The sequence below is a fragment of the Macrosteles quadrilineatus genome, unplaced genomic scaffold (assembly GCF_028750875.1).
Source record: "Macrosteles quadrilineatus isolate MER2022 unplaced genomic scaffold, UCM_ALF_1.0 Scaffold_1__1_contigs__length_201487025, whole genome shotgun sequence".
NCBI lineage: Eukaryota > Metazoa > Arthropoda > Insecta > Hemiptera > Cicadellidae > Macrosteles > Macrosteles quadrilineatus.
The window spans coordinates 46183843-46199472 of NW_026542594.1; the positions used below are offsets into that span (position 1 = coordinate 46183843).

The following is a 15630-nucleotide window of genomic DNA, read 5'->3' on the forward strand; positions in this document are numbered from 1 at the left end:
CTGAAAAATATTTCACATCTGGCAACCAACGCGCCCCTTTGGATTCAGATAGTACATGCGTAGACGAGTCCAAAAAGTCCGGGACACAAATTTTTCGGGCACTCTATGGGTGTTGATGACGTAATCAAAATGGCCGCCAAAGTTGTGTGACATGATTCTACATTTCCCTATATAACTCGGGTTCATTTTCTAATAATGCCTTACATTTTTAGTGATTATTAATCACAAAAAAATTACCTTTCCGATGGTGTACTTTACTTCATTGTTTAGATTCATAATACTACGAATATTTAAAGTTTTATTAAATATTTTGTTTTTTATTTAGATTTTTTTAAATCATTTTGCTAAGTGTCGTGGATTCCGTTACACGTAGCTGAAAACGTCTTACATACACTTGTTTGTCAGAATATTACCTTTCTAACGGTATATATAACTTATATTTTAATACAAAAACACTGCTTGAAATTTGCCACAACAATGTAGTGGTATACAGTGAGTCGTTATGACAACAATGCAATGTCTATGTGTACCGAAAAGTAATAGTGCTATTTAGGGCTATTAAACTTTTAATTTCGTTTTAAAATTAGAGACAATAAAATTAAGTAGAAGAATTAAATTCCCCCTGCTGCAGCAAACCTACCGACTAAGCGAATTTCCATTTGTCTGAATTCATTTTCAATTAAATATATTTTAATAACATTAGCTTTAACGAGTACCTAGGTTTGCTGCTACAAGGAAACTAATTAAGTGTGTTTTTTAGTAAAATATTGATAGCTTAGTATAAAATAAATAAATTTGCCAAGTTTGATCGAAATATATCCATAAACAAGCAAACTACAACATTTTACAATATTGTCCATAAGAATAACATAGGAATTTTAAATTTACAATTTTTTTAAATTTCTCCATTACCAATAACCGAACAAAAACACTTTCATATACTAAATTAATTGTTTTTTAAGCTCTTTTAATAGGTCTAAAGAGAAATTGGGATATTTTGCGTTTTGAGGGTCAAAAGAGAGAAAAAACCATTTTTACCCCGCAAAACCCCCCGTAAAGCCTCGTTCCCATGGTCCTATTATGCTGGTTATGCTGGAACTCAAGTTAAACCCGCTTTACACCTTTAAACCAAATTTCTATTAAAATCGGACAAAAATTACTCAAGTTATCGCGTTCACGGACGTATATATATACAGGGTGTCCCACGAAGGGTTTAAACGTTTGATTTTAGATTACTTGCCCATTTATGCTCCGAACATTTTGAAACTTTACACAATCTATAAAGTACATTTTAAAAATATTGTGGGAAAGTTTCAGTTCCCTACCTCTTGTAAAAACAAAATCGGAGCATATTGAGAAATGATGTTTTAAACACATTAAAAATAGTGTTTTTGGTTTTGTAGAACATTTGTATTAACGCATTCTATGGAAATAAGGCTTTTTCATCAGGAAATTATACCATAGCCTAGTGAAAACCCTAAAGTAGAGTCCAAATTTATTGTAACTGTTATCCATCACTAGTTAAAAATTAATAATAAATTGATTTATATAATATAATTAGTTAATAAAAACATTCAATACGCCACAATTTTGTTTCTACAAGGGATAGGGAGATAGATCTTTCACAGACATTTTTAAACCACCTTCTGTACTTTATAAATTGTGTAAAGTTTCAAAATGTTCGGTCCATGAATGGGTAAGAAATATAAAATCAAACGGTTAAACCTCTTCGTGGGACACCCTGTATATATATAATTTGAACGAATGGGTTTTTTGGCCTCTAGGAAAATCAAAATGAAAAAGTAAATTGGTCCCGGGTCTAGGTCTTACCGTGCCACCTACGGTAATAGCTACTTCCCTATAGGGAAATTCGCTAAAACAAAAGAGTGTACACTATACAATATTGTTTAAATTTTATATCAAAATTCATAAATATCATATACATCAAAAATATAATCCAGGCTTAAATCAAACAGATTAACCCTTAGTGCCCATTGACCAAATCTGTGGGCACAGTATTATAAAACATCAATATCTGTATAAATATAAATTATGTTATATATAAAATATATCTAACCCATAGATGGGGTTTTAGGAACAAATTAAGTAATTTTTGTCCGATTTGGATGAAATTTGGTTTAAAGGTGTAAAGCGGGTTTAACTTGAATGAGTTCCAGCATAACCAGCATAATCGGACCATGGGAACGAGGCTTTACGGGGGGTTTTGCGGGGTAAAAATGGTTTTTTCTCACTTTTGACCCTCAAAACACAAAATATTTCAATTTATCTTTAGACCTTTGTAAAGAGCTTAAAAAAAACAATTAATTTAGTATATAAAAGTGTTTTTGTTCAGTTATTGGTGATGGAGAAAATTTAAAAAAATTGTAAATTTAAAATTCCTATGTTATTATTATGGAGAATATTATAAAATGTTGTAGTTTGCTTGTTTATCGATATATTTTGATCAAACTTGGCAAGTTTATTTATTTTATACTAAGCTATCAATATTTTACTAAAAAAAACACACTTAATTAGTTTCCTTGTAGCAGCAAACCTAGGTACTCGTTAAAGCTAATGTTATTAAAATATATTTAATTGAAAATAAATTCAGACAAATGGAAATTCGCTTAGTTGGTAGGTTTGCTGCGGCGGGGGTATTTAAATCTTGTACTTAATTTTATTGTCTCTAACTTTAAAACGAAAGTAAAAGTTTAATAGCACTCAATAGCGCTATTACCTTTCGGTCCTCTTATAAATTCCATCGGGGTGATAACGACTCACTGTGTACCACTACATTGTTATGGCAAATTTTGAGCAGTGTTTTTGTATTAAAATATAAGTAATATATACCGTTAGAAAGGTAATATTCTGACAAAAAAGTGTATGTAAGACGTTTTCAGCTACGTGTAACACGATCCACGACACTTAGCAAAATGATTTAAAAAAATCTAAATCAGAAACAAAATATTTAATACAAATATAAATATTCGTAGTATTATGAATGTAAATAATGAAGTAAAGTACACCATCGGAAAGGTAATTTTTTCGTGATTAATAATCACTAAAAACGTAGGGCATTATTAGAATATGAACCCGAGTTATATAGGGAAATGTAGAATCATGTCACACAACTTTGGCGGCCATTTTGATTACGTCATCAACACCCATAGAGTGCCCGAAAAATTTGTGTCTCGGACTTTTTGGACTCGTCTACGCATGTACTATCTGAATCCAAAGGGGTGCGTTGGTTGCCAGATGTGAAATATTATGGTGTAATTTGTTGCTAACCCACCCCACTATACCTTTCAATTCATCTAAGTGAACCGTTTCCTGTGTGAGTTCATCCTTTAAATGGTTCACTAGTCTTGAAAAGTTTGCCCTGACAACAATTCTATGTTTCTTGTTCTTAATTAATTCCCTAACATCAGTTTCACTCATCATACTGTCCTGTCACGGTCGCCAAATGTTAAAACGCGATACTGATTCTTCTAAAAGGGGTATACTTTTTAAATGATCTCAAGAAAACATAGTACAAAAAAAAAACTTCATGTTTTATTCAGACATAACTATTCAAGACCAACTCTAACAATCAAATCAAAAGGAAAACACTAACTGCAAAATGTAAACAAATAAAACATCTGATGAATTAAATTAATACATAAATAATCATCTAGAGACAGTCATTTTCAACAACTACCATTCTCACACAAATCGAAGCGGTTTTGAATTCGAGACCTCTCTGCAAATTGACTGATGATCCTGAGGACCTATCTACATTGACTCCTGCACATTTTCTTGTTGGTGCATTACTATCTACAATACCAGAACCAGACCTCAAGGAAGTACCAACAAATAGACTTTCAAGATGGCAGTTGTTGCAGCAAATGTTACAAAGTTTCTGGAAAAGATGGTCAAGGGAATATCTTCAGCAACTGCAGACAATTTATAAATGGAGATTTTCAAACACAGAACTTAAAGTTAGTCCTTATTACTGACGAACAATATCCTCCGTCAAAATGGCCTTTAGCAAAAGTCATAGCAGTTCATCCTGGGCTTGACATCTCATTTGCGTTGTAACACTGAAGACAGCCAGTGGAATACTCAAAAGACCAATAGCAAAATTGTGCCCTCTTCCTGTCACAGAATAAAATTGCCCAGTTCCTTGTTGCAATTTGGGGGTATGTTAGAAGTTCTCTCTGAATACTATGTTCTGCCTGCCTTTTGTGCACAAACCATATGTTTTATTATATTGGTCATACTCTATTTACATTTTTGTTCACATTTTGTCAGTTCTTTGAAAATCATGTTCATTAAACCATCTCTTGAATTTTATCTTTTTTTATTGTATCAGTTTTACTATCTATCATTAACAAATGGAAAGTAAATAAAAAATGCATCTAATACACTTAAATGATATATTTACATTTATACTGTTTACTTGCAAAACCCTTTGTAAGTAAACAATAACCTGTACTGTGCTAAAGACTTACATTTGCCTTTCCCCACAGGGGGTGTGGACGGGGGTGTTGTGTACGGGTAAGGTGGCAGAGGTGGAGACAGTGGGGCTCTCTCTGACGGATGTAAGCTCTCCTCAGATGGTACAGAACAGCGTCCTGCTCTGGAGCGGGGGGGCCGAGGAGAGCTGCCTCCTCCCACCACTACACGACGGTCCCACGAGTCCCAGTACAAAGCTTCTACGTTCTCACTGTCACCTCTATGAAGAATGTCTGAAACACCAATAATTACCTACATCCACCTATCATTGATGCAGTGAAGAGTAAATAAAATTAGCGATGGGTCTGTTTTTAAAGTCACTCGTTAACCAGTTTTTAGAAAAAAAACCAAAACAGAAAAATTCCACCACACTAGCAGGAGAAAAAGATTATGTCTTTGCAATTGTGGAAAAATTATGTTGTGTTTGTGAAAAATTATAATGATGATTTCACAATCACAGAGGATTCTCTTGATTTTGCCGCTACCAGATTTGGTGATAATGTCTTCACCATTGCAGGGAGTATTAGACATCTTCCATGATCTCGGAAGACAATGAGTAGTCCTATGCCATGCATGAAACAATAAGGGTGTTTTTGCAATCGCGGGGATGAAGATATCTCCTCCTGATTGCAACAGAGAGACAATAGACAATAGACAATGCTCTTTATTTACATATTCGTGGGAGAATAGTACATGCGTCAAAACAAAAGATTTTAGATTGTGCAAAAGATTTTTTTTATTTTTATAGTAATGTAATGTGATAATACAATGTTAACATTTGATGTCCAGAGAGAGCTCTCGTCGGCAGCGGCGCTGTGTCAGGTGTTCAAGAATTCTGATTCTAGATAGTAGGGTCTTTCTTGAAGCCTTTCCGTCAGCTGGTTCTTGAAACGTTGGGGTGGCTGGCTCTCCTTTGTATGAAGGTTTCTTCTCAAAAAGCGTTAGCATTTAAACCATTCTGCTTCTTTATCTCCTACTCCTAGGGCTTTTAGTTTTTGTAGTAGCTGGTTGTGATTGAGGCAATCAAAGGCTTTGCTTAAGTCAAGAAACAGGCTGGTCACTCAACATCCTTCCTCCAATTGGTCTATGACGTGTTCTGTCAGCTGTATCAGGGCTGTTGTTGTTGATCTACCCCTGAGGAATCCGTGCTGTTTATTTGTGAGTAGGCTATGCCGTTCGAGATGGTTTAGGAGTCTAGCAAGTACAATTTTTTAGTTTAATTTTGAGAATGTTGGAATCAGGGATATTGGCCTATAGCTGCTAGGTTCATTTCGTGGTCCTTTTTTATATTTTTGGTATATTTTGGCGGTCCTTAGAGCGGTTGGAAAAATTCCTTGCTGTAGGGATTTATTTATTATACAGGGTGGTAATAAAGTCCAAAGACAGTTAAATATTTTAAAAAATAATGTAGGTAGAGCTACAATACTTGGTACAAAGTTACAAGGCATAAAACTCTATTTTAACACATATTCAGTGATCCAATAACTCTTCAGGGGGACGGCTCACAAGGAGCCGGAAGAAAATATTAAACGGAAGCATAGGTCAATAAGCACATCAAATGAAAGGTCTTTTTTAGTAGCCGCAAACCGCACTTCAAAAGGTTGATCCTGCGCAAAATGGCAGATGTTCAAAGATTTTCAAAATTAGCCTATTTCTTTAAATTCAAACACTATTTTAAATCTTTAAGCAACTGTTATTTTTTAACGGATGGTCCTTTTGAAGTGCGGTTTGAAGTGCTCACAGGAGAAGATGATGATGTGTATGCGATTGCGGGAGATATTCAACATTTTGCCACGATAGGGGGAGATGATCACAGGTTCCTGATGGCATTTTAATGATGAATGCACACAACAACAAATTTATGATCACTGAAACTAAGACGGTGGCTGCCACCCAGTGGCTGTGACCTTAGTTAGAAGGTGGCCTTAATGCTGCATCGCTGGACTTCCTATTACCGACCTGAATTATTATATCACCATAACCTTATTGAAGGGCAGATTTGCGGAAAAACAGGTTATGGTAAATTCCCATTACTGTGCCTTGAGGGATATGTCACCCATCACGTGCAGGGATACAGTTACACTTAGGTAAGGCTTCGACAACATTGAGAAACATGTTGTCTTCAAACTTTAGGTGAAGACATTTCATCTATTTTTTTCCCCTAAAACATTGTTACAGAATTTGTACATTGTAAAAAAAAATTACAGAATTTTTTACCACAACACACTAAACTACATTTGATCAAATCACTTGAACTACCCCACTTCAGTTACTGCAACTCATTGATCAATGACTTGACTGCGACTCAGGCGGGTATGCTCCAGCGGTCACAGAACTATTGTTTGAGATTTGTCTATGGTCTGTGACGTATGGAGCATATTACGCCATACTACCTCGAGGCACACATCCTGAAATTAAATGATCAAAGATTCATTAAAATTTTGTCATTGGTTTTTTCAATTTTGAAAACAGGCTCCCCAAAATATTTCAAATCCGATTTTAAATTTGTGTCTCAGGGTAGTTCACGAATGTCTCGTTATTCTTCGATCACATTGCGTATACCTCATCATGTGACCACAGCTTATGGCAGGGCTTTTGTTGTTACCGCTTGTCGTCTGTGTCTACCCCTACACATTAAGACCCTTGAAAAACGTTCCCAGTTTGTGGCGGCACTGAAAAAGCTCTATTTTGAGAAGATGGTCTCGGCTGGCGTGTCCTAGGGCTACTGTTACCTTGCGCGTTTGCTGATGCGTGTATGCGAGAGTGTGTGAATGTGTTTTTCTATTTGTTAAATTTTTATGTTTTTTTTTAGATATGTAGGTACTTGAATTGTTAAATATTTTATGTTTAATTAGATTAAGTTATCCCTATGTCACATTATTTTTGTTATATTTTTAATGTCAGGTTAAGTGTAAGAAAGGGCTATGTGGCCCTAACTTTGCCTGAAAAAATAAAGGATTTTTAATTGCATTTCATTTCATTTCATTTCATTGTTATGAAAGTAAAATAAATTAAGATTTCTTGGGAAATGGATGTTAAAATGTTGTATAATTGTGTGATAGCCTAATTTAAAATTCAAGAGAAATCACAGTTATTGACAGGTTTAATACCTAGTACTAGTATCCTACTCTAATACTTTGTCTACTGTTCCTGATGCTTTTTTACAGAGAGACTGAACACATTCTTGTGGAAAACGATAGCTACTTTTATTTTAATTGTGTATTATGTGAAGGAAAACATTGGAATGACTAGTGCACAAAATATAAATCTGAGAATCGCAAGAACGCTATTTAAGACAGGTGCTTTGTATGTTTGAATAAGAAGCATACAATGAAATTCTGTAAAATACATAAAGTAAACAGCAGAGCAATTCACAGAAGCTTAAGTATGTACCAAACAATTTCCATTCGACCAAATTCATAGCAAATCAATTAAGTATATAAACTAAACTCAATAAAATAATATAGTATACAAACTGACCAGTATAACGCTTGAGGTTGTGAAGAGCATGGCTGAGTCGTCTTAGCTCCTCATCCCGCTGTGGTTGTTCAGATAACAATGTCCTCAGCTCTCTCTCTGTCACAGACTGTAGTGCCTCCAGCGACCTCACCTTGTATGTCACTATCTGCAACACATTCATCCACAACCACTATCCACACATCTATGACTAGTCTCTCACTCCTGATTTTTACTCAAATATTTCCTTCAAAAGTCATACTTATTCCCTATTCATATATGTAACACTAGTGTACCTGTTGCTCGAATTCGAGCAATTGTGAAGTATTACAGGCGTTACTTTAAAACGAGTAACAGTCATAATTTCCGATGACTTTAAAAGAGTCGACTCAAAGATTATGGAAATACTCATGATGTACATAACAGGTCGATATAATCAACACTTCTTGTAAATATAAATATAATTTTTCAATAGCTTGTTTTTTGTGTTATCTACAAATGTTTCCCACTCATAGCCGCATTAGGTTGTCCACGTCCATAATAACGATTATAAATTTAAAAAAATAACATTATTTCTATGTCTTATAATTGGTGGTTTTAGATAAATTTCTTATGTTTCCATAGTTTGCAGACAGCCCTAGGGTAGGGAGCGGCTGCTCTAGTACTGGCCTTGGGCGGAGGTGACAGTCACCAATCCGGCCAAGGCCCAGATAGCTAATGTTACCGCCAACTGTTACAGGTATGTGTGCAGCTGTGACAGGACTAAGCTGGAGCCGATGAGGGGTCCAACCCCGAAAGGGTCCAGTCTTGGACATTAGCAGGCGTAGTGAGTGGGTCACGGTTCGGCTGCTAAACTGCTAACTTTTTGCTTTTCTTGTTTTAGTAATGGCTGAAAGTAAACAAACGGAATCATTACCCCAGGTGGACCTGCTCAAGCGGGGAATCCCACTCCTCCTTTTTGGAGGGCAAGCCCATGGATTATGGGGAGGGCAACAATCAGCTTTCCTTTAACAATGTTGTTACTGTGCAGAACACCGCAATGGAGACGGAACCTGGGGAGATCTTTGACACGCCAGAGATCTTCTCGAGAAGTTCCCCACTTGCTCCACCCAATTCATCAACTGATGTTCTTGAGCTTTGTCACAGGTTAGGTGCGGACCTGAACAAGCCACTAAACACCAGCAACGCTGGCGACTCTCCGTCTCTGGCGGATGTATCGTCCAACTCTGAGATCGTTTTTACAGTTAAGACCAAAACTGAGTATAATATGTCTGTTAGAGAAAGGAAAAAGGCTGAGGGCACGTGGATCCCTAACAGACAGTGGAGAAAAAGGAAGCGAGAGTCCTTGAGTTCTCCTGGAGAAGGTTCAGGCGTATCACCGATGCGTAGAACCGGATCCGATAGTAACCCTGGGTCGTCTCAAAATCCTCCTCCTTAGAGAAATAAAAACTCTAATCAATCAGCAGATGGATTCGTTGCAGGAAAGGTCAGCTACAGAGACCAGCTTGTGGGTCACAAGTTGGCAGTAGCTCCAGCGGCCTATCCCGATGCGAGATTCTCTGTTGAGGAATGTGACTTGTTGCAGGACAAACTGATGGAGTTGGTGTTTGGTGATGATGGCGCCAATATTCCCCCTCAGTTTGAAAGAATTTACCATGAGAAGGGTGCTCTTGTCGTAACTTGTGGTAATTCTGAAACAACTGACTGGCTAAAGAGGGTGCCACCGAAGCTAGCGCTGGGAAGTGAGGGGAGTATGGAGGTCATTGTGTAGCAGACTACAAGGATCTGTTGCGCACGACTAAAGTGCTCCTTCGCACTGACAGGCGCTTGGCCAAGGTCGAAGCCTCTAAAGTGTTTGTTCAGATTGAGCGGCAAAATCCTGGTGTCACGACAAAGGACTGGCGCGTCATTGGTGGGAAGAGGAAGGATGATCATCAGATTCTTGTTCTTGCCATTGATGAAATGAATGCGCAGGTTCTGAAAGACCGTGGCTGGATCATCTATCTGGGTCTGGGGAAACTACAGCTCAGAGTTATCTCTGGTGCTCCCTCTGATGACTCAGGTCCTTCAAGTGAACCTACAACACAGTAAGGCTGCCACGGCTGTGTTCTGTCTGAGCACGGTTAAGCAGTCCTTAGATTTTGCCTTGATTCAGGAACCCTGGGTCAATAGTTTTAGAATTGCGGGGATGGGAACCATTAAGGGTAGCATCATCTCTGCATCTGTACCACACCCTAGAACTTGCATTTGGGTTAAAGAGGGGCTAAAATGTAATCCAGTTCTAGAGCTTTGTTCGAGGGACATAACAGTAATTAAGACTGTACGTACTAAATCTAGCATAAAACTGCTGCTGGCCTCTGTTTACATGCCACAGGACGACGATGGACTGTTCCCATCGGCCGAGGTCAGAAGATTGGTCGACCTCGCACATGAGTCTGGATCCGAACTCGTGATAGGCTGCGACTCCAACGCCCATAATACGACCTGGGGATGCAGGGACACAAACAACCGAGGTAGGTCACTTCTAGAGTACCTAGATTCTTGCGGCCTACTTGTTGCAAACGTAGGCTCAGAACCAACTTTTTTAAGCAGGATAGGCCAATCAGTAATTGATCTTACCCTGTGTTCAGCGGGTATGGCTGACAGGATTATTGACTGGTCAGTGTCCCTTGAGCCATCCCTGTCTGATCATAGGCACATTGTCTTCAGGTTGGGGAATTTCTGCGGCGAGGTTCGCTTATTCAGGAGCCCAGTTAAAACCGACTGGGCATCCTTCAGAGCTGATCTTCGGGGCAGGATTGCCTCAAATCTGAACACATCTCCTTTAAACACAGTTGATGCGCTTGACGAGGCGGCAGATCATCTAACTAGGTGCTTAGTTACATCCTTTGACGATAATTGTCCTTTGCGCAAGGGCAAGAGCAATAGGGCTAGTTGGTGGGGTCCCGAACTTGCCTCTCTTAGGAAGAGAGTAAGGGCCCACTTTAGGCGAGCTAAGAAAACCAATAATTGGGATACATACCATACTGTTCTCACAGAATATAACCATGCAGTACGAAAGGCCAAAAGGCTTTCATGGAAAAATTTTTGTGGAAATTTATAAAGTATCAAGGATACTTCTAGAATACATAAGGTACTTGTTAGAGACAGGCATGTTACTCTTGGTGCCGTTGAGGGACCGGATGGTGTAATGGCTTTTGAACCTACCGAAAAACTAAAGGTGATGGTAAAAACTCATTTCCCTGGTTGTATTGTTTCTGAAGTGCAGCAGGAGGAGGTGAGTCCAGAGCGGCCTAATCTGGGCCGTCGTGCCATTCATTCTATGTGGAGCACCGCTTGCCGCATAGTCACCCTCAGCAAGGTAAGATGGGCTGTTGGCTTATTACGACCCTTCAAATCGCCGGGTCCTGATGAGGTAAGACCTGTTTGTTTGCAGGAGGGTCTTGACAATTATACACCCACTCTGTAAACTTTTCAGAGCCAGCTTAGCCTTAGGACACATTCCCTTAGGGTGGTGTAATTCGCGTATTGCATTTATTCCTAAACCAGGGAGGGATAGTTACACTGATCCTAAGTCATTTAGACCCATTTCTCTATCTTCTTTCTTCCTTAAGATCCTAGAAAAGTTGGTCTCAAGATATGGATACAGCTCTCAGGACACATCCTATTCATAATAATCAGCATGCGTATGTCTCAGGAAGATCATGCGAGACTGTGTTGCACCAACTTGTAAGCAAAATTGAGAAAGCTCTAGAGAGCAGTGAAGTGGCCCTGGGTGCCTTTCTCGATATTCAAGGTGCTTTTGATAATACTGGTACTCCAGCGATTCTTAATGCGGTGAGAGCAAGAGGTTTTCACGGTATAATATGTAGATGGATTAAAACCTTGCTTCACAGTAGGAAAGTTAGGCTCTCACTCCATAATGACACGATCGAACTTCTTGAGGATGCCCTCGGGGGGGGGGTTCTCTCTCCCCTCCTTTGGAATTTGGTAGCAGACGACCTTATAAGGACCCTCAACGAAAGTGGGATTTTCGCCTTAGGTTACGCTAATGATGTTGCAATCCTTGTGGTTGGAAAGTTCCAGGCTCGTGTGGGACTGTCTTGCTTCTGTGTCTGAATTGGGTAGGAGAAATGACCTTACGCTTTGCTGGGTGCCAGGACACTCAGGCATTAAAGGTAATGAAGCTGCAGATAGATTGGCAAATACTGCCTCTGCGACATCAATGAATAGGCCCACAACCCTTCTATGGCATCTCACAAAACAGTGCATGTTCTGCGATTGCGTCATGGGCCAAGGAAAAGCATCGCAAACGCTGGGTCGATGTTCCCCTTCTTAGGGTCAGCAAGCTTACTCTGTTTAGGCCTTCTAAAAAGGTCGCCTGTGACCTCTTGAGACTAGACAGACGAAGAATTAAATTAATTGTTGAACTGATAACTGGTCATGGAAGATTCAGGAAACATTTACAACGGATGGGCTTATATGATGGTGAACCGATCTGTAGGTACTGTAATAGGTCAGAAGAGACAGCTGATCACCTACTCTTTGATTGTAACAAGCTCTCTGATGCTAGATTGATAAATCTTGGAAATATGGCTAGAGGTAGATACCTTCCTGAGGATGAACTAATTGGGAACCTACAGGCATTCATTGGGCGCCTTAACTTGTAGGTCAACAAGAAAGCAATTGTCTGGGGTGCGCAATAATTCGATTTCGGATGAAGTGCTTAAAGGTCTCGACCTGCCCCTGTTAGATAAGATAAAGATAAGAAGATAGTTTGCAAATCGGTTCTCACAATGATTACTCAAAAAATGCAGCAGAGTGATGATAACTCAGTTTCCTTTTTAGTAGTGATGGGTTGGTACTTCACGTCAAATCTAGTGTTCCGCCAGTCCTTGGCAAAAGAACCGGAACTGACTACCGATGGTGAAATGTCTGTACCGATAATGCTGAAAAATTACTATATTGCCTCAATGGTGCAAGACAACGATGAGTTTCCGTGGCCACAGGAGATAATTTTGCCGCGATCGCGGATGACGATACAGTACCGTGATCCCGGGAGACGACGATGACGTCTACATGGCCGCAAGAGATGATCATGGTTTTGCCGCAATCATTTACGACGCCGAAGACGTTTCCCTTACCGCGGGAGATGTTCAAGATTTTGTCGCGATCGCAGGAGACGATGATGGCGTCCACACAATGACGTTTCCATGACTGCGGAAGTCAATGATGATGTTTACACGGCCGCGGAACATTATTTTGCCGCGATCGCAGATGTCAACAATGATGTTACCGCGATCCCAGGAGACGACGATGACGTCTACATGGCCACAAGAGATGTTCATGGTTTTGCTGCGATCGTGGAAGACGACGAAGACTTTTTGCATAGACTAAATAAACTAAACAATTAAATAAATTTGTCAAATTTCATCAAAATATATCCATAAATAAGTAAATTACAACCTTCTTATTTTTCTCTATAAGAATAGCATGATAATTTTAAAAGTTTAGTTTTAGCGAATTTACCAAATGGGGAACAAGCTATATTACTGTAGGTGGCAGGGTAAGACCTGGACCCAACCGATTTAATTTTTTGTTTTGAGGTCCCTAGAGCTCAAAAACACCCTCTTTTCAAAATTAAAAATCTATACCTGTATCAAGCAAGGGTAACAGGTATAGGTAGACCTAATTTGCATAAATAAATAAATTATGTAGGTAATGTCACATAGCTATACAGGGTGGAAAAAGTCCGAGGATAGTTAAATACTTCAATCAATGATAGAGATAGAACACCAAAACTTGGTACATGGTTACTGGGCATTAACTCGATTTAAAAACATTATTCAGTGATACGCTATGTCCTCAGGGGGATGGCCCGCTAGGGGTCAGAAGAAAATCTTAAATGTAAACATAGGCTTATGCACATCAAATTAAAGGTCTTTGTTGTTAACATACAACCCAGCAAACCCGGAATACAAATATTTTTTCCCTTTGGGGACATCAAAATGAAAAAGTAAATAGATCTAACATGCCACCAAAGGCAATAGCTACTTCTCTATAGGAAAATACACTATAATACATGTAATATACCCATAATTTATCAGATTACTTGATTCTTGAAGAGCAAGTCTTAAGACACATCAAGAAAATCAGAAAATATGGAACATGTCCGTGCCTAACTAAATCATCCAATAATACAAGAACAGCTTCTAAACAATAGGAAACTTAGAGTAGACAACTTTTGTGTGAATTGTACCAACTGTAGGCCTAATAAAACCTGAGTTAACAATGACTGTGATAATAGTAGCCTCTTCTGTTACAACCCCTAAATCTACCAGTTGGCAATTACTTACACAGCTGTTATGTATTACCTGCACAGAGTCGGGTGAGAGGCCCACGACCTGCAGCCACTGTCGTAGAGATGGCACGTGCTTGATCTCTGCTGGGGTTCCATCATCCTTCAACTTGGCTTTGAGAATCAACTGTCTTGAGAACAGCTTGATGAGCTTGCCCTGTGAACAAAGAAGGAACAAGATTGAGCAACTCACCAGCGTACGGTAACAAAGCCTAATGAAGATGTGTAAAACCAGCAATTATTGATAACATTTGAGAAAAACTAAATAGAGTAGAGCCTGACAAGATAGAACAGAACTTAATATAATATACAGTGGAACCTTGATAAGAAGACCCTCGATAACAAGTCACTCTTGATAACAATTGTAATTTTCAAATCCCCTTGAATTTATTTTACCTCTAAACACATGTTACTGCACACCTCAATAAGAAGTCAACCTTGATAACCAGACTTATTTTATAATCCCCATGAGAGTCTTGTTATCAAGGTTCTACTGTAAATGTATCCAAAAGGCTGTCAAGATTCCAGTGGTACTTGGATGTGAATACAGGAGTCTGCAGCAGGTTCTAGTACAATCTAGGAACAACACTCAGCAGATTGAGTTTAAATGGCTAAGATGCCAATGTTATCATTCAAGGACACTTTACTGTTACATTAAAAGTCTCAAGTGCTTCTAGAGGAGTTGCTAAATGTACATATTTAGATAATTATGATGCAGCAAAAAAGATAGAATTGAGCCTAAACTGAAGAACGCACTACAAGCAACAAACAAGACATGGATTTGCATCATTTGTGAGGTAGACATGTTACGTCCTAGCTGGGAGGCAAGAGCAATGCAACCAACCAGACCGATTGTCGCTGTTCTGTCTGCGGAAAAATGTGTGTCACACTGAGCGGCACAACAGGGCCGCTATGGATGCTGCTCCGTAGTGTCGCCGGTGTAGCGCTACCAAATATAAACATGTTTGTATCTTGAAGCGACGTCGCACTTTCTGCTCAGCTAGGGCACTCCGATTTTTACCATGTGAATGTATCAGTCGCTCTTGTTGGTCCTGTCGCTCTAAGGGGGCTCTAAGGGCCTTAAGGTTAAAATGGCTGTGTAGCAGGGGCGGATCCAGAGAGGAAGAATGGGGAGATATGTACCCCCCCCCCCAGAACCCATACAATATGGTAATTAATTATGACTACACAATAATTATTGGATGCATTGATCCTATTTAATTAACTTTGTAAAATCTTATGCAACAAAAATACAAAGTACCGTACTCAAAATAGATTTTTAAATTATTATACAACAGATACTCAAAAACATCTTTTTGAGA

The 15630-nt window shown here is 38.9% G+C and overlaps 1 protein-coding gene across 2 annotated transcripts in view; it reads right to left on the minus strand.

Annotated features, from left to right (window-relative positions):
* Positions 1-15630, minus strand: part of LOC128982900 (kinase suppressor of Ras 2) — a 149311-nt gene that overhangs the window by 115368 nt on the left and 18313 nt on the right. For both annotated transcript variants that reach the window (XM_054401958.1, XM_054401957.1), the window contains exons 2-4: positions 14325-14465; positions 7975-8119; positions 4491-4727 (exon numbers count right to left, since the gene is read on the minus strand). In XM_054401958.1, the coding sequence (XP_054257933.1) occupies positions 4491-4727; positions 7975-8119; positions 14325-14465 (523 nt within the window). The remainder of the gene's footprint in view (positions 1-4490; positions 4728-7974; positions 8120-14324; positions 14466-15630) is intronic.